Source organism: Neodiprion pinetum, chromosome 1 (genome assembly GCF_021155775.2).
Source record: "Neodiprion pinetum isolate iyNeoPine1 chromosome 1, iyNeoPine1.2, whole genome shotgun sequence".
Lineage (NCBI taxonomy): Eukaryota > Metazoa > Arthropoda > Insecta > Hymenoptera > Diprionidae > Neodiprion > Neodiprion pinetum.
Genome location: NC_060232.1, coordinates 6,428,350 through 6,451,150, shown reverse-complemented (window position 1 = coordinate 6,451,150; position 22,801 = coordinate 6,428,350). Strand labels below are relative to the sequence as shown.

The window sequence follows — 22,801 nt, the reverse complement described above, 5'->3', positions numbered from 1 at the left end:
TTATTAAACACGTCGCGCAGCTTTCCGCGTCCCGGTTGCACGGCGCCAGGTAAAGAGACTTACGTGCATGCAGCAGGACACGTCGACTCGAAGCCGGGATCTAATAAAGTATGTATAAATATTCGTCGCCAGCTAACCGTGACGCCTTCGCCTCACGGAGGTGGTCATTCACATTTTACCCTGTACTCGAGGCTCGCCCGTATTATAGAAACGCGGAGCAACATAAGGCCCAGTTTCTGCGGCGACCGTCAGTTCGTCAGGTTCAGTTTAACGCGTTCCGTTTCGCAAGATGAAGTACCCAGTGAGTATTATCTGCCCTCGTATTAACGATTATTATACGTGAAATCGAAAGAAAAGTGTAATCAGTTTTGTCACGATACCATTTTTGAAAAAGAAAAAAATTCGCAAAATCTGGTCCATATATTTTTTCAAATTCAAATCAATCATAAACGATTTCTAAAACGGTATTCGATTGCTTATTAACCAGGAGTTATGACAGTATCAATGAATTGCAAAGTAGTTTCTCAAATAAATGGATTCTTTATTTTTCACATACACGTATCGATGTTAAGAAAATTTCGTACACAGAGTCTATACCGATTTCCTTTCCCGAGATTTTCCATTTGATGTAGAAAAAAAAAATCACGCATTCGTCTTCATTGACAAGAACGATGAGAAACATCTTCGGTGACCTTTGCCACGCCCTACAGTCAAGTAGGTATCCGTATACGATAGTGCAGCCAATCATTTCCCGGCTGCATTACTTTCTAATGCAATCGCTCCGCTCCGTCCAACGCAGTCGTTTTTCCCGCTGTGCGTGCGTATTTTATGCAACAACGTGCATCCGCGTATGAAATACGAAATATAACCCCTGCGAAGTCGCAGGAAAAAATGTCTACCTGCCGTTACGGATCATAGCGGAGCAGATACTGACAAGCATTCAAATTTGCAGGTTCTTCTGATGGCGTTGACGGCCCTTTCCGGAAGTCTCGTCGCCTCTGAAGCCATCAACGTTTACGGTGAGCTGCCATTGTCGAACAATTGATCCAAAACCGTTTCTTAGACTCAACATTTCTCGTTCCAGGACGCGTCCGCGGAGCCAGAGCTTCAAATCCGGTGACCGTTGCCCAGCCGCAAGTTGAGCACATAAACTACAGACCCTATTCCCAAGTTCCAGCGGACATCAAGCAGATTCTGCAGTTCCAACAGGCTCGGGAACCGATAACCCACATCCCGGCCCAGCCGCCGCCCCAATTGGCTAAGGCCCCGAGCCAAAACCGACCCCAGTACAACCCTCAGGTTCAATACGGAGCATCGCAACCCATTCACCAGCAGTATCAGGCCCAGCCTCAGGCGGCGTACAATCCTGGAGTAAATCCGCAGGCCCAATTCAACCCCCATCCGTATCAGCAGGGTCAGCCGCAGAACTCGGTGGTTAGGAACCACCAGCAGCAGCAGCAGCAGCAGCAGCAGCCACCCGGCGGCTTGTTTTACCCCGATCAGCGTCGCTTGTACTAGGAACTTGAACAATAATTTCAGTATATAAGTGTTTGCGTTCCGCAGCGCCCAGGGAACGAACAAGAGTAAAATAAATGAAAAAAATTCTCTGACAATACATCGGCCGAGTTCCGCAGGGGGTGCAGAAATTTATTCCGTTTGTATATCGAGCCTCTCTCGTCGCGTCGCGGGATCTTCGATAAATCTGTGTCACCCGGCGGCTCAAGCGATTGCCTCGAAAGTGGCGGGGAGACAAATGTTTGTCAAACTTTGCGAGGGCTGCGATACCATCGAATCCGGGTTCTCGCGCTAATGGAGAGATCAGAATTAATAGATATACCTCGCCCGGCACACCGGGGGGTTATCACTCTCCGGTGACAAAGAATCTTCATGCTATCTCTCCGCGCAGCCTGGAGCGGAGAAACTCTTTCAACCCCCGGAGAAATTATTAGATTATATTAATTCTCCAGCGGCACTTTTGAGCGAATTCTACTCGGGATTCCTTCCGTGGGGTAAAAAAACTCCGAGTTTCACCCTGCAGTTGGCAAATCCGCAACCTGGTGGGGATAAAAATGTATAAATATCAAAAACTTGAAGGGCTTCGGTATGAAATTTTCAAAGAAGCGAAAACTTAATTTATAGAATTTAAAAATTTTGGCTAGTAAAAGTATGGAGAAGTGAAAGAATAGAAAAGTCAGAATACAGAATGTAAAACTGTAGAATCATCAGAATTCCTCTCCTAAAAATTCTCGATTTTGCCGTTCTATGTTTGACCTTTCGATATTTTGTCATTCTGTATTTCAACTTTCCATATTTACAATTTACCGTACTTGCACAATCCACGTTTTTAAATTTTTGCGAACACGATTTTCGCCTGTATGAAAATCCGACATTCCGGTCGCTCTATGAATAGACCGTTCTAGTTTTTACCCCCACCCCCGCATCCCCCGTCTCGCTCGCCCTTCCCACTTCACCTTGGTTTCCAGCCACCCGAGGGGGGTCGATTTGTCACTCCCGGAATCAAGGTATCATCGCACCGCTGGGCTTGCACAAGGGGCGTATCTCCGCGGTGGCATTCGCCGATGTGGCAGCCACCGAAACCCTGCCACCGGGTCCTCGGGCCGCCTCTGCCCTGCTCCCAAACAGCAGCCGGATTAGCGAGTCCATTAAAGTCGTGGACTCTATTAACCGGGGTACCCAACAGCGTGACATCAACCGCTCTTACCCAGCGGCGCCGACCCGGGGCACGTGCCCAAAACCCCGAACGAAATCCGGTGAGATACATTTCGAAAAATCGCAAGTGGAGAGGCTTTTAACGATCTTACGAGTTCCGTTTTAAGGAGGGATTCATATGTCATATATTTTTGATCCGAAGGAAGATAAACGCGATTCGTTCGTAATCAAACCTCGGGCAATGAACGTTTATCGAGAATTTGTCAGATCTGATAGTTTTTCTTTTTTTTTTTTCTTTTCTTTTCGTCTAAATATCGGCGAGCCCGCGCCAATGCTCGTGGTTCATGGAGGCAGATTACAAAGGGAGGATTACCGGCAGCTGGGGCACCAGCCTGCCATGTCATCTCAAACCTCGCGGGTTTGCCGAACGTCCTTCTCGATGCGGAGAGCGATCTCTTTGTCATTCGTCACATTGCTAACATAATTATGGGAGTTACAAGCCAAGCTGCGTCCTCGATACCTATAGCCACAAATAAATAATTGCTGCCGTATACGGGATTCTCGTACCGTAAGCGAGGAACGATATGCGTGATTAACCGTTTCACTTATCCTTCATGGATCTAAAAGAATTGGAAAAAAAAACACGGAATTCTGGTGTTTTCGTTTGTTCCTCTGTCTTTCGCCTTTATCCATTGATCGTACTTTTCTTTATTCAATTACCGAAGACACGCCAATGAGCTCTGTAAAGTTTTTGTCAACCCGCGTTTTTTGGAGACGGATTCTGGAACACCTAGTCAGAACCGTGTGAACTGCTCTGCGGTCTGTAGTGTGATTACAATAATTGCGCCTAATCCCATGAGGGGGGTTGGAGCACGCGGCAAGCTGGGACGGTGGCTTCGGCGGTGGCGGCGGCGGCGGCGTCGCGACGCCCGTCAACCCCTGCAGTTGAGATATCGGTGATCCTCTTCCGTCCCCTCGAACGCGACCCGCTTTCCAGTGCATTAATGATAACATGACGGGATTTGTTTCAATAACAAGAAACCGTGTGCCGAGCAATATGCACGGATTAGTACGCCCGTCGTTGCATAAGCTCAAGTGGCGAAATCGAGGAACTAATCTCGGAAAACTGTGCTCAGAATTTGGTTTATTCCCTGTTCTCTCAACGTTTCGCGGCATTGGTTCCAGGTGCATCGTTGAAGCAGCATCCCGTCCGATTTGAGGTGCGTGCCTCCGCGTCCAAGAAACCAGTCTTCGACAATGGCTGACTCCGTAAGGCAAAAATCAGAAAGCTAGGGGCCAAGCCGCAGCATGGGTAAAAGCGGGGTGAATGCGCGCTGATCGTGTACATGTAGGTACAGGAAAACGATGAGCAGCTGTCATCCAAAGAGCAGTGATTGGCCGGCCCTTACTGACGGCCATGCTGGATTTTTCTCTAGTCTGCTTTACCGTCAACAATGAGATCACGTGTGGCCCCCGAGGGTCGAAGTCTCATCCACAAAGCCTCACCATGCCGAGCCATCCTCCCGCCTTAAGCGTTTCTGCCTACATCATTGAGGTACGCCTGATTTCTCTCTTTGCAGCACTTCTGTGTTTCTTTTTTTTTTTTTTTTTTTCTTCCTCTTACCGTTTTTCTTTTTTGTTTTGCCATCGAGGAACGAGGTCGGATCCGAACCTTGTTTAGGACGATTGCAGCGTTCGCCAACGAGGGCTCGAAGTAACTTCAATCTTCGTGTAACAGCCGAAGCTCACCCGGTCTTTGAAGCACGCCGCAGGTATGCAAACGAGGCTCTCAATTAGGACAGTTAAAGTCAGGTTTATTGTGAGACATATTATTTTCACACCTCAATGATCAATGATCCCGAGTCTCGGTAGGTATGCAGAGAAAACCACCGGACCCGGAGACGCATTAGTCCTTGCCGCCGCCTCTACCAGAAAAATTCCTGCTGGCTAATCCTCGGGCGAGAGAGAAGACCCGGTGGAACAAGAACGAGTGAAAAACGAAATCTCAAGTCCGGAATAGGTAATTGGCGTGGTTCTTGCTCGAGTTTTTCCTTCGGGCACAAAGAAGCCCGCTAATCTATGCAGGCCAACCTGCGTCAGGTGAAACGAACCGTATTTCTGGTCCTGGGTTGCCGGATACCATGCTTTGGAAATAAAAAAAAAAAAAAAAAAAACTCACGGTAAGAAATTTAATTCATCGGTAACGTTTCGCCTCGAACCATCAACGCCTAAGTGAATGTAAAATCGAGCCAAACCGTTGGCCAGCTTCCGCGGGTAATTTATACGAATAATAAGCATGTCCGAATGCAGGATAAGCGATCCATCCATCCCCCAAGCTTCAGTGTCACGACGGTGATGAGCCCCTCGGTGACAGGAACCAACATAATCTGTTCCCATCAAGCCAGACATAATGGGTGCATCACCGGAGTTCCGACAATAGGAGAGCAGAAACGACACCCTCGGTTATGAGGGAGGGGGGGTGAAATGTTTCGACGGAGTTTTATATACCTCGGACGATTTTTCTGCCGTTCTTTAACCGTCTCGACGCTTCGCTCATTTCGACTGCACCGCACCCCGAACATTACGAGTGTCGGTCGGTGGGTGGGTAGGTATATTAAATTCCTGACGCGAGGAACCCCTCACGTGCGAATAATACAACGTGGGGTTAAGAAGCAATCACGCCGAGTTGCCCACCCCCGTTTACAACTTAGATAACTCAATTTCCGCTCTACTAGAAATATTTTATACTTGCACAGAAATTCGCTCGAACAAGGTGGACGTAACGTTTGTCGACGAAATCCGCTCCGCCAAACCAAATTTTTTCACTTTGCTGTTCGGCAAAGGATCGTAAACTCTTTCGTCAACGGATGCGATTCACACGTGCTACTCGATTTAATGATCTTGCAATTGGAAAGCATTTTTTTCCCAGACATTTTCCTACGAGAGCGTGATTCTTTTTCGTACTTGATCCTTTTACCGCTTAACCACTGTAAAAAGACGAACGAAGAACGAATTGCTGAGTTTGCGTTCTTCGGCAGCACGGTGACAAATATTCGAGATATTTTTCAAACGAAACGTAATATTCACGCTTCTGAAATGCTTTCTTTGGCGGTTTTAATCTCTTATTCACAAATGTTTCACTTTTTTCTTATGACTCAAGCGTACCTCGAAACTCGCGGTATTTAAAAATAATGTACGCAACGACGCGTCGAATCATACCTGTACCATCTTAATGGAACTCAATCCGCGAGTGCTTGAAATTCTCTATGCGAATTTTGCGGAATGGAATTCGATTCCCGATACAGTGACTGATAATCGGCGTCACGAATTTCCAGCTACCGCGTTAAGAATTTAAGCTCAAGAAAACCTGTTACAAACAACGTTCGACTTCCTTCGACGTACCAAGGCCATCATTTTGCACTGCACATCGTATTGCTCTAAGCGTAGACCTACGATTAATTATCAACCCTCGTGAGATTCGGGGGTGATTTTTCACCCCGTTATTTTTTGTATCCCCCCGAAATCGAAGGGGCGAAGGGGTGGCGGTAATTATTCACGGCGAGAAGTCCAAGGCATACAATGAGTACAAGGTTGATTATGTACTCGTGCTGCGTGTATACGTGAACAACACGAAATCAGGGCGATAAGTGGCAACCAGTCGATACCACTAATTGACTACAATGCGCGGCGGCGCATATGGAGTACGTTTTTTCTGTTTTGTTACCTCAAAACAATGCGGTCAATGCCCCGAACGTATCTTGAGTGGAGTCCTCGTCGTCGTCGAAAATCGAGGCTGCAGCAGCGGCGGGCATTGAATCGATGTAGCACAATCGAGAGAGCATTGTTAACAGAGGTGCAATTACATCCTGAGCTTTGTTTGGCGTCATCGATAGTGTTTTGTTACTGTTGCTCGACGGGGTTTTGTCGGTGGACCAGGCAAGGTGCAGAGAAGCTGGAACGGCAATGGCGTCGGTACGCCTGGTGGGAACTACTCGATGACCACTTAATGGGCCCGACATTTGTTACAACTCCCTTTATCTTAAGCGGCGGAATTCCGAACCGGGGACCAATTCAACGCGAAAAATATCACAATGGCCCAGAGGCCAACGAGAGAGAGAGATTTTCATTCACTCGTCCGGAAAGGCTACAGCATTGCCTTGCAGATCGCTGGGAGCAGAAGCCATCGAGGGACTTTTAAGGCCCAGGGTACAAGACTCGCGCGGCATACGGTCACTTCAGTTCCCTTCTAGTTTTTATTTTTTTTTTTTTCTCCTCGTTTCATCTAATCGAGACGATAATTAACCGACACAACGAGTCGGCTGGATTCAGCCCCGTTCACGCTTTTCGGATATATTTCGGATCACCACTGGCGGCGATGAAGCTCATATTTCGTTTTACGTGGAAACTTTTCCAGACTTTAACCGTCGCAACTTCGGTCCTTGTTTTTCAAACTTTTTTTCGGGCTGCGGCTGGGATTACGAAAGTGGAAACCTACAGTTTGGTGCGGATTTTGAACGCTCGGTGTTACTTCTGGGCGGACTGTTTACCTGAGTAATTTGTCCGCGGATAATGCTGACCAAGTCCCGAAACCTTGTCGGGGGTTTGAAAGATCTTACCCCATGATGCGGCGCAAAGTCTTTGCCAGCGGCTGTATAACAATTCTCCCTTTAATGTTTCCGACACGACGTTTACTGCATATATATATATACATGTATATATATATCTTTTTTTCCTCTCTTTTTTCTCGTCGTCCTTACAATCATGGAGCAAAGAAACTTTCCGCAAAATTCTCGTCCAATGCAACGTGTATCGCATAAAAACACCGTGGATCAAGTGCCATCGTCGAGAAATCATCCCCTATTTTCTACTCGCCGATATATTTGTAGCACGTTTTCACGCCTGGACACCCCAGGGTACAAGGCGTGTGTATATCCATACATAGAAGAAAAGCCTGGTAACGAGTTTATTCCCAAGAGTATACACACCAGCGACACGCTGTGACCGAGTGCCAATATGTTTTTATCGCTAGTCATGTGTGATCGAGTGTTACTCGAGGTCGACAATGGCCAACGTCGTTCCCGCATGATCGGTAAGTCCTTGTTCGGGAATAAATTCGTACATTGAAACTTTTCGGAGACGAAAAGGAGACGAAAAAATGTGCCGAGGTATTTCTAAGTCCGCAAATTTTGACCGTTGATTTTAACTGGGTGCAGTTGTGGCTTTTTATCAGCATTTTTTATCTCGTCGGGTGTAACGGGTCTATATGTTAATAATAATTGGCGGATGATCGGTAAAAATAACACAGTCGCTCGGAGGTATTTTAGCGTGGGTGACGATCTCGTACAATGCGGTATTGACGAAAACACGAGAAGTAGCAAACTGCGGCGTGTCGATGGGATGCAGAAGTCCTTTCGGGGCAGGATGGATATATTTATTTTGACCGTGGCGGAGGGTACGAGACGGAGATCCGGCGGCGGGACAAAACCTGACGACGGTGATTACGCATTGGCCTATAATAGAGAGGGAGAAGAGGAAAATAGAAATGCCTCAAATATACTGACGGACATGGTGTGGGGCTTGCGAGACGCTTTGTGCGGCGATTTGCGCGCAAATCACCATGAAATGCCCCGTAAAATAAGTACCATTGTGTTCTCCTCCGCAGGTAGAACGAATCTCGGCCCCTTGGAACGTAGCTACCAAGACACGTCTTTGCCTCAAACGGAATCTTGGGACTACTGGGGCAGTGAAAAGAAGAGGAATAAAGTTGGAGGAAAAAAAATTTGTACCACTCTCTTTCAAGCCGATGCACGCCACTCACGAATCACTTCATCTGCAACATGTTTCGCGGTCGATTTTACCTGAGTGAAAAGTATCTTCGAGATACACAATGCGGAAGTTATCGTTAGTTCGGGGTACAGTGATGCGGTAAAAAATCGTCAATGTAGGTTGTTAACTTGAAGTTGATTTTCTTTTTTTTTCTTTATTTTATTCATAATACGTTCTGTTTACATAGATAGGTGTGGGTTTAAAGCTTCGTTTTCCGACCGCAGTGTCGATGTCAATCGATTATCGAGATCGACGCTGCAGCCCGAGCTCAAAAAGCGCCATAATTTTTCCACCGAGTGAAAACTTTATATATATGCTTCTAATAAACTTAGGCTTACGTTATCGTGATTAGTTTCTTTCCCTTTAGTATACGGTAAAGAGGTAAGGTCTTGATTCTTGAACAAAGTGGTTATTATCTCTATTCAATATATATGTTTATTATAATATAGTAGATATATTTGTGACTTCAACTCACAGCTATGTTTTTTAACATGTGTCCGTGTATGTGTGCGACTATTTACAAATTTACATGTATCGATCATCCTCTTGACTTATAAACTTACGAATCTAACTAGCGACTATTATAACTATATAATACTAAAGGTAGCAGAATTATTGCAATCAGCGCACCTTGTGCGTTTCCCCATATTAAAATTTAATAGAAAAATATCAATCAATCAATTGTAACCATGCGTTTGCCTCTTGTGTTTATTATTCTTCTCTTTCTTTTCTCTTCAGTGCTGTATTTCTATAGTTTATACACGGTCAAGGCATTTACAATAATTTATATACGCGTTGTACGTGATATGCTTGCATCACAGAGATTTGCTATTCCGATTATCACCCCGTGCGATATAAATATTTTCGTCTACCCTCGCTTCACTGATGTTTTGGATAATATATCTACTTGATATATACCTAGCTAGATACTTATATATATATATATATATATATACACGGTTATCTAGCGTCTGTTGTATCCGGTTAATCAGTTATATCGGATTCACATCCACGTACGAACATTTCATTTACAACGATCAATTTCTCACGCTTCGTATCAATTATTCGTGAATTTTTTATCCACACGAAATCGTGCGACGGTGTCAAAGTAGCACTAATTTTGCTCGATGATAACGAAACGAAATCAAAAAACCGATCAGAAATAATGAAAGAAAATCGACAGTTCGTACTTCGATATGAATATTCTCCCGAGCTTGTTGAAAATCGACTCAACTCAGCTCCACGAATTTATTCATCCGATACGTGAAATAAAAAAAAAAAAAAAATAGTCGAGAACTCAACTCCGATGAGTTTTCTTTCCTCTTTTTCGCGACAAAATTCCTTAAACATCGAGGGAAGATGCTCAGCTCTCGTGTTCGGCTCAAACGGTAGCCGCTTTGTACATATCGCAGATGATTTTTTCAATCGGTATAATACCGATAGTCCGCCTGAAGAATAGCTCCTCGATGGCGTGTGGCGATACTGATCTAAGGGCTGGCAGCAGTAGCAACAATTTACCAAACCTCAGGGCGCCGAGAGGCGCGCTGCTGAGTCGCTGACCAAGGGCGAGTTGGGCACCGTCGCGAAGTCTGGCTACGCAGGAGGCGTCTCTTAGCCGATTTACGGTTCCGGGCGAGGCGGATCCGCTGCTGCTGCTGCTGTTCGGCACGGACTCGCCGTCGAGGCCGGCCTTGAAGAGGACGATAGCACGGATGCAGGCGAACTCGTGGGGGTCCAGATTCATCGAGTGAAAACCGCCCAGCGCCGCCCGGAACCGGCTCACTTCCACCGAGAGTCCGAGGCCCTGGGGTCCGCTTGGAAGCAACGGCCCCGGGTCCAGGCCCGGCAACATTTGGGCCGCCGCCAGGAGGAACAACTCCCGCCAGGATGCCTCCAGCAGCGTCAACTGGTCCTCCATCGAGAGGCCCGTGCCGATCGCCACGCTTCGGGCCCAACGGACGTTCAGGAAGAGGAGACGAGCCGCCTGCTCGCAGACGGATTCCGCCGTTATCGAAGAAACCATCGGCATCGTTGGCAACGCGCCCAAGGTCGACGGGAGCTGGAAAACGAGGTTTGATCCAAGATAGAGGGTGGAAGAGTTTGGCATTTTCCACGCAAGCATAGATCGTCGTTTTTGAATGTTGTAAGAAAAGTGATCGGCTGGTACGGACTCGTAAGTATTTTACGTCGATCTAAGGGCATGTGCCATGTTGGATTATCGGATAGACCAATAAGATTGTTTTACAACTTTCGTCAATTTTCAACACTTGGAACTTATGTTAATTAAGAATTTCGCGTTCCAGTCACGTTCTCTCATTCCTCCACACGCGTCCATGACGTCGTCGTTTTAACAGTTTCACAGAAATCTAACTTCGAGTGGCTTAAACTTGCTCTCGGTAAAACAAACACATCGAATACCATTTGAATGAAACGGTCGTAAAGTTTTCTCTCACCTTGGGCATGGTTATTCCGTTGCAGAATACCGGATGCGGCATCGGATGATGGGGCGATGGACCAGCGATGGATACGCGAGGTTCGGCCGGTGGTTTGGGGAGCGCCAAGTCCAGAGCGGCGGCCGGCGTTGGTTGCGACGTTCCCGACATCATGGCCTCAGGCTCCTTGAAGTAGAGAGCCATTTGCCGTCTGAGGGTCGAGTTCCTGGGTCCGCGTTCGTGTTGGACGGCTGTGGCGGAGGAAAGGAGAATAAAATTAGGTCTCGATAAGAGTGTTCGATGAGACGACGTCGTCGCCTCGTGGTTTCTCCGCTTACCATCCTTGTTCATACCGGCCTGGATGCACTTGGCCAGTCTGCAAGCTCTACACTGGTTCCGATGCGTCTTGTCGACCATGCAGCCACCCTCGGACTTGGCCTTGCACACGTACTGTCGGTTGCGTCTTATCGAGCGTTTGAAGAATCCGGCACATCCGTCGCATGCGAAAATCCCGTAATGTTTCCCGGAGGAATGGTCTCGGCATACCTTGCACGGAATGTCGTAGAGGATCCTGCCTGCGGGACGAAGACAATGAGTTTGTAGGACTGCAGGGGGCGGGCGAGAGGCGTAACTTTGGAAATCCGTCTCGCCGTCAACGAGCGTTTAACCTTCGAGCGAGAGAGGCTCGAGGCCCTGCACCTTAAACCCCGGAATAATGGGGCACTGATCAAGAGATCGCGATACAGGACGGAGTGTCGTGTTTCGGCTGCTCACTTGAACGGCGCTCAATGAATTCAGCGGCAACGTCCGGTCCGTCTATTCAGCGAGTGGAACGGGAATTCGCCCGCTGACGGGGATGAATGGAGCGAGGGTGGAACGGGCCCCGAATTATTACAATATGCTCGCGCATAATGCGGAGCTGGCTGAGGCTGGAAGCGGAACGCTAAGGCGCTGCGAGTTGGCGACAAATTGATCCATTCATCGGGACGTCATTCACGCGGGGTGTTTTCCTCCGGTAAACGGGTTCCTACCAAAATACTTCATTCTGTGACAGATTGTGCCCAAATCTTTGGACCGGACCTCGCTGAGTCCCGACAATCCTCGCACCCTTCCGCTTCTTCCCGATGCTTCCCGCTCCCTCATCGGTGGCTGGAGAAATCGTATCGCGTGAGGAAAGTTACACCGCTTGACCCAAAGGTAACAATTTATTACCGGTCAATAATTCACCGCTCACTGAGCACCGGCCATCCCTTACATGCATATTTCAGCCGTTTATTAATAGGCGAACGAGCTTCGAGGGACGCGACCACGGCGAACCGGATGGACGCCAACTTGGCAAAGGGGGAGGAGATAAGGGCGAATTTAACCCTGAGGAGAATCACGCGAGGGTGAACCTGCGGTCGCAAACGATATAAAAGTTTCACCCGTCACCCGGATAAACGTTACATACTGTCTCTCTGTACCTTCCCGCTGCTTTCACCAACTCTTCGATAGTATCAACTATGCATCGCGTATCCCCCTCGCAATTATTACTGCTCCCTGTGTTTCAGCTTTTTTCTTTTTTTTTTTTCAATATTCACGTTATTTTTTAGGTCACGGTGAGGGTGAGAAAAAGTTGAAAACGTCGAAGCGGAATAAGGAGGAGAGAAGGAGATCGGCAGACAAACAGAACTTTGAAACTGTTGACCCGACTCGTGAAACGTTACCTAAGCAATAACCCACCACGTTCCCGAATGAAATAAAGAACAACAAAAATTTAAAAAAACATAGAGAAGGTAGGAAGGTACGCATTTTGAAAAACAACTCTGTCAACCCCGCGGGGCGTATCGGCCGGGGGATATTTTGCATTAATTTTTCCAAATCCCCAGGTAATGAGTCCATCAGTTAAAACAACAAAACACAAGCTCGGTACATCTGCCCTGCCAACCCCACGCAGAGGTTTCGAGCCTCCTGCACCCCGAGCGAGAGGGGGATGATGATTTCGGGGGAGGAATGGGGGCGGACAGCCATGCCATCCGCTATCATCGGCGCACGCAGATGCGCGAGTGGTACGTATGACACAGACCACGTGCGTGCAAGTTCGTCTGGTTTACATCAAACCGGCCAGTTCGCAGCACATGTCACGAAATTCCCATGCTTCGCTGTAACGACACCTGATCATTTGCTTTGTCAACCGGTAAACTGGAATTGTACCGTACGTACGATTCGGATTGTCGCTACCTTTTTAGCTTTATTACTTACCGCCTCGATCGAAAATTAGAAAAAGAAAAAGAACGTATCGAAAAAAACATCCACCAATGTCATTTACACCCATAGTCAACGTCAGCAGTAATGAGACATGTAGCTGCTGGCTAATAGATATGAATCCGAGTAAATTTGAACAGGACAATTAGCTATGCAAATGATTCGAGAAGTCGGTCGGCTGGAACACACTTATTTTTTCGATCATGGAGAACACTGTGGGACAAAATAACTCTCTCCCATTTTCGACGTGTTACCATTTCAAATGTAGGTGTCCGATCAAGCTGAAAAATTCAGGGGCATACCGTCACTGTCTTGGAACGTGATGGTGTAGTTTATAAGTATAAATATTGGTCACAAATGAAAAAAAAAAAAAGCCTAGGAAAAGAGAAATTCTTGAAGAATTACTCTTTCAAAAAAAAAAGGTATCGGTCAGAATGACACGGTACGTTGTCGAAGGGTTGAGCATTACCGAGAGTAAAATTGTACTATTTTCGGTAAACTTGTGGAATGGCATCCGAAAATCGGAAAAGTGGGGCGCCGTGAACCGTGACAAGACGAAGGGCGCCGGAAGCCCACTTTTCGAACGAGGCGTCAACCTGTTGGCGGGTGTTGAGCGGTGATTCTGACCATACCGCACTGTTTTCAACATCTGGCGTTATTTTCTCATGCGAATGAATTATGCCGTTTAAAATACCACATGGGCTTTATTTCACACGAGATCGAGTAATGACCTACCGGGGGAGAGGAGGATCCCCTCCCGGTTCACCTTAATCGACCTTCCTCACCTGGAACCTACGCCCTTACCAACATCCCCCCAGATTTGCAGTATCACGGTCTGATTAGTTTTCATTGAAGATGATCCAACGGGACACGTGTTTTGGATCAGAGAAATTGTTTATACCGCACGTGCGAATAAATTTTACGAACACGTATTCGAAGGTAGAGTTTTTCACTTTATGCTTCTTTTGCCGTTGCGATTGGACGAAGTTCATCACCGGAAGCAACATCCGGCATTGCGCATGCGGTATGATTGGAGCAAAATTAATATAATCGCGATGAATTTTTTTAAAGATCTACGACGCGGTGGTACAACGTTTGAGCTCTTGTGAAACGAACAAGAGCACTTTACAACTGCGGTTTGTCGTTAACGAGGGTCATAACTTTTGGGTATCGTTTTATTTGGCAACAAAGTCCCTCGATTTCACCTTCCCGAACGTACCGGCACTCCGGCAATTATAATCCTACTGACGTTTACCGAGTGTCCGACGGTTTTCACCTCCCTCCCGCTCTCACTCTCTCTCTCTCTCTCTCATCCTCTCTCTCTCTCTCTCTCTCTCTCTCTCTCTCTCTCTCTCTCTCTCTCTCTCTCTCTCTTCTCTCTCTCTCCTCTTCTCTCTCTCTCTCTCTCTCTCACTCTCTCTCTCGTCTCTCTCTCTCTCTCTCTCTCTCTCTCTCTCTCTCTCTCTCTCTCTCTCTCCTCTCTCTCTCCTCTCTCCTCTCTCTCCTCCCTCTCTCCTCTCCTCTCTCTCTCTCTCTCTCTCTCTCTCTCTCTCTCTCTTTGTCGGCATTGCTTCTAGTTTTTCTATTTTCCCGCACCTCATCGTCAGCTGTTTACAATGCCACGTATTGCTTCCAAGACAAGGATGAACGAGAGGTCCGTTTAATCTGTCCGGCAAACACGGGTGTTAATCGCACTTTTATCTCCGTCCATCACAGTTCATAAGACAAGACCCACAGCAGGGGGCAGCGTAAGCTTAAATCCTGTGAAACCTTCGTAAGCAGCTAAGTGATTTTTTTTGCGTGTTTAAAGTAGAAAAAAAAAAAAAGGAAACGGAGAAAATTTTTCAACCCCGTACGCAATTTCCTCCCCACGTTTTTATCGTTTACCGTTCGGCACCCTGCAGTCCTGAACCTTTTTTATCTACATTTTACACCATCTTCAAAGACCGGTCCTTTAACAGATGGATTAGCGAAATTCCCTGACGTTTGTTTTCTCAAAATATCAAACAAAACACTTCCACTCTTGCGTCACGGATGAAAATTCAACGGCGTGAAAAATCGTCGACGATTTTTTTAACAACAAAAATGTCATTACTATTTCATCACTTACTTGACGAGGCAGGCATTTTCGGCTGCGGCGGTGACGATAAATTTGCCATCGACATGTGGCCGCCGAGTTGGTTCTCCTGGTTTTGCATGTTGAGGAACTCCGATAACACGATTTTTTTATTTCCTTACTTCATAAATTTTTCCACCGGCACTTGTCAAGTCTGCAATAACCGTTGTACCATAGCACTGTTTCATTAAAACGATCTCGACACCGTGTCGGTGACGATTTCGAAGCACAGTTTGACGGCTAACTTCGGTTATCGAAACATACGGATGTGAAAAAAAAAAAAAAAAAAAAAAAAATAAATAAAACACCCGGTGATACAAAAACACGCGCGAGTTGACATTCGATGTCAGAGTGCGAAGGCGAAAGAACCTCTATTGCTTCCGAGGTAACTCTTAAACGAATTGTGACTGACACTGATCGTCGACTAGACTTTTTGATGGGCCGGTTGCCGGAGTTTCGAGCTCGTACCTCTCTCCCATTGGCCGAAATTTACCCTCACCGTTGCTCGAGGGGCGGCGCTTTGGCCGACAAGCCTCCCCTCGTAAAAAGGGATGAATTCACGCCGAGTAGAGAACGGATCATTCCTCAACGAAGCGGCAAACGGCGTCGAGCTTTCCATTCATAGGCATCCGTAACCGCCCTTGGGACAATTATCTCCTCTCATTGTACGCCTTTCGTCACCACGAGGCTAATTTGACTGCAAGCTTCCCTCTTGTACGGATTTGCCTAATGAATTGCCCATATGTCGGCAGGGCACTTCGGATAGTATCGTCATCGAATAGACAACCGCCGTCTGTGTAAATCCACCGAGAATCATTCGATAGATTCGATTGTGTTTTCAATAGCTTTCTCGCACATGTTGAAAAAATCCTGCGATATTTCACAGTATTTGTTTGTCTTGATAAAGAATTTCAGACTTCAGAATAAAACGTTACAATTTCGATCTGATCCGGTTCTTCTAAAAATACGCTCGGGAAAATAGAAATTCTAGTTTGCTCGATGCAATGGAATTTTTTATTTTTATACGATCGTCTGTTAAATTTATTATTTGGAACGTTTGGTAATATTCATTAATGCCTTAAACTTCCAGCTAACTTGCTTTCGGTCCGAAACAAAATGCGAGTTCAAGTCTATACGAATTGTGTGATAATCACTCCTATTCTCTAAAGTCGACTGCATCGTCAGTCATTGTCGCGACATTCGTATAGAATCGAAGTCGCAAGTTTTATTTTGATCAAATTGAAGTCGATTTACAATCAAGTAAAATTTTATTCCAAAAAACAAAATTTGCTGATTGTTTCATACGTTCAGATAAGCAAACAAAGTTTCTGCTTGAGTGAAAAAAAAAACCTGTAGAACAAAAGCGAGGATTGTACCATGAACGTAAAAAACGAGTAACTCTGACTAACAATAAGAATAATTCTTGACGTCATTCTCATTCTTTCTCTGGGAACAAATCGAGTTGGCGTAGGTATAACGCTTATCCTTTTTCGTGCATTGCCTGTGAGGACCGAGTGCAAGCTCCTGCAAGCTCCTGCAATAGAAAAGTGAGAATCGTTCCTTACGAATCTGGATTACGCGGTGCGGTTGACGTTCGTTGATGCGTACGCAAAGGTGAATTCAGGTAAATTCACGCATGTGCCTGCCTTGCGCGAGTGTGAACACGGGTTCGTCCATACATAGCAACGCATACCCAATACACACGCATCATACCTGCAGGACTCGAGATTGCCAAGGCCCAGTTTCGGCTCATTCAGGGAGATCATCCAAACATGAACGCGGATTCGTCCTGTGGAGGCAGATGCTGCAGCTCCTGACTACGTGACTCCATCTTGAATTATCTGACGTTTCGTTACCGCTTCAGCGCCGGACTGTTATCCCTATTTTAGCCCCACTTCGGCTCCCCCGGATCCCCGGGACTCCGATTCAAACTGGGGTAGGAAAAAAGACCTCGTACCGTATTTATTTACCCGTGCGTTTTAACTGCCTGGAAAATAATCGCCTAGGGATGGTTGAAGAAGACGCCGATCGCTGGTTCAGGGATGCCCTGGTTTCGCTGAACGATCGACTCGATTGTTTCCTTAAAAGAGGGACCGAAATACCGAAGAATCGCTAACTGCATAGATGCTGTTATTAGTTCAGGAATGAAATTCGACGCACTTTTTCGCTCTCCGGAAAAACGATGATTCTAAATTCGTTGAAAAGGGATGAAATGCGTGGAGAATTATGTACAAGATACACCCACGATCATTCCTGGAAGATTACAGAACTCTGTAACCAAAACACTGCACAGGTTTTTTATGCTATTTCTTATAGATTTTGAACCACTGAAACCGGGAAAAAATACTTAAAAAGTTCCGCCACCTCGGGTTTGTTCTTGAATTTGTGTTTGTTGTTTCATTTAGGGTGAAATTCTCGTTTAAAGGTTTCTCGTTATTCTACTGTAACCGGCGTCTAAACAGGCTAATTTTCAGGATTTTATTTTGGAAAAACTGCTAATGCAATATTACCAATTTTTATACATGTTCTTATGTATAAAAATTAGTAATATTGTAAAATTTTCTTGAAAAAATATACAATTTTTCAAACATTATTCTTCTTCGCGACGGCTGATGTTTCCCGTGTGATATCGGTCGGTGTGTACAATAATTCCGCAAACGTGTTTGGTCTGAAAAAAAAAAAAAAAATGATATCCCCATTAACTGTGTAGCATTAGCTATAAAGTGAAGGACCTTGTTTTATTTTTTCGTCTTAAGTTACGAAAAAAAATTCCTCAACTTTTTTGCAATTCTTGAAACAATAGTGCGTATTATTATTATTAATATGTATTGCAAAAAAAATAAACATACTGACAAAATTGTCCGTCACTTCATAGCTAATTCCATGTAGTGAATGAGGATGTTTTTTTTTCTGTTTGTGTTAGATCAAAAATATTTGCGGACGCTTTTGCTCCTTAAGACGTACATACTCACGTGTGAAAAAATTGATAATATTGTGTTTGTAGTTTTTTCGAAATTAACTCTCAAAAATTAGCTTGTTTGAATTCTGATTACAGTAGGATAACCCTTTAACTGAAAATCTGGTATCCTATTATTGATTCTAAAAATCCTATGCAAAAGTAATTTCTTAATTTCATTTAATATGTATTAGAATGAAACTCAAGATTAAATACAAACAAGGAAACAGAAAATGGAAAGCGGAGGCGTGTTCGGAAAAGTATCAAAGACAAGAAGAAAAGGTTTCATAGGCAAAAAGAATAAGCACGGAATATTAAGTACAGTTCATAAAGAAATGTTTTGTTTAATTTCATAAAAAATATTGCTTAGTTTATCGTAATGAAATGGTGGTTCTTTCACTATTGTTATGATTTTTTCATGCAAACACATCGTAATTTGCAAGAATACTGTGCGTGATGGAAGGAAATGGAAGTCATTTTTGGATTCCTAATCATAATATTTACCAAAAACATCCCATGCAGCTGAATAAAATATTTTGTTACAGATCTGTGTTATCGGTCCATTTTCCGTAGAGACGAATCGATGCAGCCACTCGAGTTCGAGCATCGGACTGCAGGCCGATTCGAAGAATGGTTGGGCTTTGACGTAACACGTGAAGGATATTACGGGCGAAACTGAGCGAAAAAGCTTCGCACAAAGGCAATACACGTGTACAAGGTAATTTAGTATATTGTAGACTAGGTATATATTTTTAAGCAGGGTTATTTAGAAACCTGGTACCTAAATAGAGAGTTTCATCCTGAGCATGAGGCTCTTCGAAACAAATTCGAACCGCGTGCAGGCTGAGAAAAAAACCAACCGAAAATTGAAACGTACGAAAAAAACATATTCGCGACAAAACCAACATGAAAGGAAATTCAATCAAAACGTATTCAGTTTACAAAGTATGATGCATTCTTTTGAGAACTCTAAAATTACTCAAATTCATTACCAACTCCGGTAAAAATTTCTACCATTATTGTACGTATACGTAACACTACGTATTATTTCCCACAAAATTGCAAATATGCAAAGTTTTTTTTTTTTTTTTTTTATAAAGAATTGTTAATGTCCGTTAAATATTGTAGTAGTTTTTAGATTTTTTACTGAAAATAAATACTAATTTTCATGAAAATCTACAGGTCCTGTCGAGTAATTATGCGTATTTATGACACGTCTGGATTTCACCAAGTATTCCTAAGTGATCGTATAAATCCCATTTACCGAGGGGGCAACACAACCAATACAACTTAATTATCGAGGTGACCCAGATTAGTTGTATAAGTCGGCAATCACGCAATCGCTATTCATTGACAGGTAGACGGTAATCAACGGTAGCCCGTTCGGTCAACGGGTGGTCGTTCACGCTCCCTCGTGTTTCCTCGGATTAAAACTTCCAACTCCCGGCATGGAAGAACGGCTATAGCTAGCCAGGTAGTTCCGTCTTATGTCACCGCTATCTCCGTTCCGAAATCTGCTTTTCCCTCTTTTGGGTAAGCTTACAGTTTAGGCGAATCCCCGCCCTCCATTGATGCCTGATGAGCTCGATGGGTTTTTTCCCTTGTTTGCCCCTTGTTTAATGGTATTCCATTTAACAAGGCCCACAACTCGCCCTTCTTTTGTCCCAAATGTTTATTTTCAACGTCCATCTTATTGGATACTTTTCGTACTATTTGTTTTTTCTTCCAAGGGATCATTCATCGGTCCAATTTTAGATTATTGTCGTACAGTTATTACAGTAGCTTTATTTGAAATTTTTGGTCTTACAATTAGATGATAAAATAGATTTCGGCAAAGTAAATCGGTCGGTATTTCTTATTTTTAAATACTTTTTTATTTTGACACTTTTACAGTAACGCGTGCAGCTGAGTTGAATAAATTTGGATAGACGATTTATTTTTTATTGCGAGTGAAAAAGGATTTGATAGAAGCAAATCAACGTATTTGATTGAACTAATTGGTCGCAGTGTTCGTTTGAAGGGAATGAAAATTATACATTGTCATTAGCAAATTTATTTATTCATTTGAAATTGTACTTCATCATTTACGTGGATAATAATTCAACAAATTGTTGTATTAAAATCAATCTGTTTTCTCAATATGCCTGATAACAGTTTTTACTCCTGACGAGGATAAGATCGTTTCAACAGCTCCACGCTGAAAACTTTGGAAAAACGTGTATCATTCTTTCGGTTGGCCAAAAAATACTCCAAACACAAAATAAGTATTTATGCACATGCGTAAATAATATTGTTAGACAAGCGTCAGACTTTGAAATATTTATTTTATTGTAAAAATAATCCAACAATTTTTAACCGTTGAACCTAAATGCTTGAGAACATGATCAAGGTGAAGCGTGTTTCCAAAAATCATGCGCTTATAGGAATTCACATAAAATTTTCATCGCCAAATTGGAGCCCACTATTGATCGGTCAAACCAAATTCTGGAATTTGAATCGGATTACTTTTCGCCACGATTATGCAAAAAAGCAGACAATGCCGCGCTTCTTTGGCCAAAGGCTCGATTGGAAAAAGAGTAGCTACGGAGTATATTTTGCAAGTTGAGGTTATCCAAGTTCCGGGTATGAGGAATGGCTCTCACGTTGTATCCACACAATCTTATCTAAGGATCTTGCAAAAATTAGGTTGACATTTGAACGGCGATTTCCGCCTGCCTGCATACAGCCCATCGGACAATAAGAACTAACAAGTCGGTGTAATCCTGGAGCTACCTTACGCTTGACTTGTTCCCCACTATAGGATTGCTGCTGCAACTACTCGGGTCCTAACAGTGCCGGAATGGTGGAGGACACCAAGTTCCACGTAATGGAGGATAAGCCGAACTCCGGAGTGACTCCATACCAGTGATGCATTTTCCTTGTGCGGATTCAACCCAGCTCGTGCGGTGAGGATCACCTGTTCCCTAATTCCTCCCGGATGAGCAAGGTGTTCTAATTATGAGGCACCGGCCTCGGAAAGTGGGATGAGACCCTTAAACCACAGGTAAAAATCACTGTGAACCTCTGCAAATCCAGTTTTGTACCGATTAACAGTTTAACCGATCGGATTAGCCGCATTTTCCATTTCACTCTAGGTACTCACGATGCACCGGTTTTCGTCAAATATACGTTACAATGAGAAACGGATTCCTTTCGGTACGAACCTGTTTGATGCTTAACATTTTTTCTTAATGCTTATCGTTTGTTTGTTTCTTGTTTTTTTTTTTTTGTCCAGCCGCGAAGTTGTGTGAATTATATTTTTACGTATCCGTAAATTCGACATTGCTCGATTCTTTTGTCAATTGTACAGCTGTTATACTTTTTGCCACCTAGTCGTGAAAAATTTTCATTTCGCGTTGTTAAAATATAGATTTGAAATTTTTTAAAAATTCCTACAGCTCTCTAACGACAAAAATAAAGTTTTACATTCGTTCAAAATCGGACGAAATATTGCTCGATCAAGTACCTTTTTCAACTGTACTACTTATTTTTTCATTCATCCATCCGATGAACGAACAAATAATTGTCGACCAATAAATCACCCGTCAAATCCGTACTCAGATATAAGTACTTCTTAACAGTGTATTTCCGGTTTTTAACCCTCATTTTTATTACCTTTGAAACGAAAAAAAGAGACAATAAATAATATGTTCAGTTAAAGGTAAAAAAAAAAAAAAAGCACATGAAATAAACTAAACGCCGTATATTAAATGTACGGGGAAATATACGCAAAGACAAAATAAATAAAATACAAAAAAAACCGAGTATATCCGGCATTTAAAACGATGACACAGAGCAACCTGTTGTGGGTGGCTATGCGGAGTATCGGTGCCTGTACGATTTTATGGGGGAACCAGCGAGGCACGGCGGTATGGGAACTTTAAGCCATATGGCTTGTTTCGTACCTTATACATCGCGTTGCGGCGCCAGAACGCGTGATGTACAAAGGTGTGCGCGATCAGCGGGTGGTTGTACACTGGGTGTGTATACCTGGGCATAGTCATAGATAGCGTCCAGCGCACGCAGGTATGCGGGGCTACACGAAGTAATACAGAGGCGAATTTTACCCGATGGCAAGGGCGGCGAGCCGCTCTCGACGCTCTTCGTACTTAAAACCATATGTGAATTTTATCACATAGGTGATGTGAGAATTTACTCATCTCCACCGCTTATGCCGAGGGCGATTTGACATGGGAATTTCACTCCTGCATGTGAACTAAAATCGTTCGTACCGGATGAATCGTGGTTTGCACTGATCGATTTTCACCTGGACATGGAAAAACATTAAGGAGAGTTTGAGGGGATGACGATTGTCCGTTAGTTTTGGCTTTCCTCTACTCGGCAGCCTCGAGGATCACACCGGGAGACGAAAGCTTTGACGGTAGTTACGTCGCAGGATGCGAAAGGTTCGTTAGTCGACAGGAAGTTCACCGTCTGAATGAAAATCGGTACGGTAAGAAACGCGAAATTCGTCGGTTAAAATTCATGCGGCCAACGAATCCGATCTCAGTCTACAAA

At 44.4% G+C, this 22,801-nt stretch overlaps 2 protein-coding genes across 2 annotated transcripts; one reads left to right on the top strand and one right to left on the bottom strand.

Moving 5' to 3' along the window:
• The first annotated feature begins 178 nt into the window (after positions 1-178).
• Positions 179-1,615, top strand: LOC124210768 (putative uncharacterized protein DDB_G0294196). Its single transcript, XM_046609094.1, has 3 exons — positions 179-301; positions 953-1,019; positions 1,085-1,615. Exons 1-3 carry the CDS (start codon positions 290-292, stop codon positions 1,516-1,518), a joined length of 513 nt encoding a protein of 170 aa, XP_046465050.1. The 5' UTR covers positions 179-289; the 3' UTR covers positions 1,519-1,615.
• A 7,858-nt stretch (positions 1,616-9,473) lies between these two features.
• tll (nuclear receptor subfamily 2 group E member tailless) lies at positions 9,474-15,370 on the bottom strand. The gene is made up of 4 exons (XM_046609091.2): positions 15,283-15,370; positions 11,267-11,503; positions 10,950-11,179; positions 9,474-10,555 (listed from the first exon to the last, which is right to left on the bottom strand). The coding sequence occupies exons 1-4, from the start codon at positions 15,368-15,370 to the stop codon at positions 9,878-9,880; spliced, it is 1,233 nt and encodes a 410-aa protein (XP_046465047.1). The 3' UTR covers positions 9,474-9,877.
• Positions 15,371-22,801: the final 7,431 nt, after the last annotated feature.

Coding starts and splice junctions, on each gene's coding strand:
- LOC124210768 (XM_046609094.1), top strand. Junction 1,020..1,084: donor TGAAGCCATCAACGTTTACG/GTGAGCTGCCAT, acceptor TTCTCGTTCCAG/GACGCGTCCGCGGAGCCAGA.
- tll (XM_046609091.2), bottom strand. CDS start 15,370: ATGCAAAACCAGGAGAACCAACTCGGCGGCCACATGTCGATGGCAAAT. Junction 11,180..11,266: donor GGCCGGTATGAACAAGGATG/GTAAGCGGAGAA, acceptor CCTCCGCCACAG/CCGTCCAACACGAACGCGGA. Junction 10,556..10,949: donor ACGGAATAACCATGCCCAAG/GTGAGAGAAAAC, acceptor CTCGTTTTCCAG/CTCCCGTCGACCTTGGGCGC.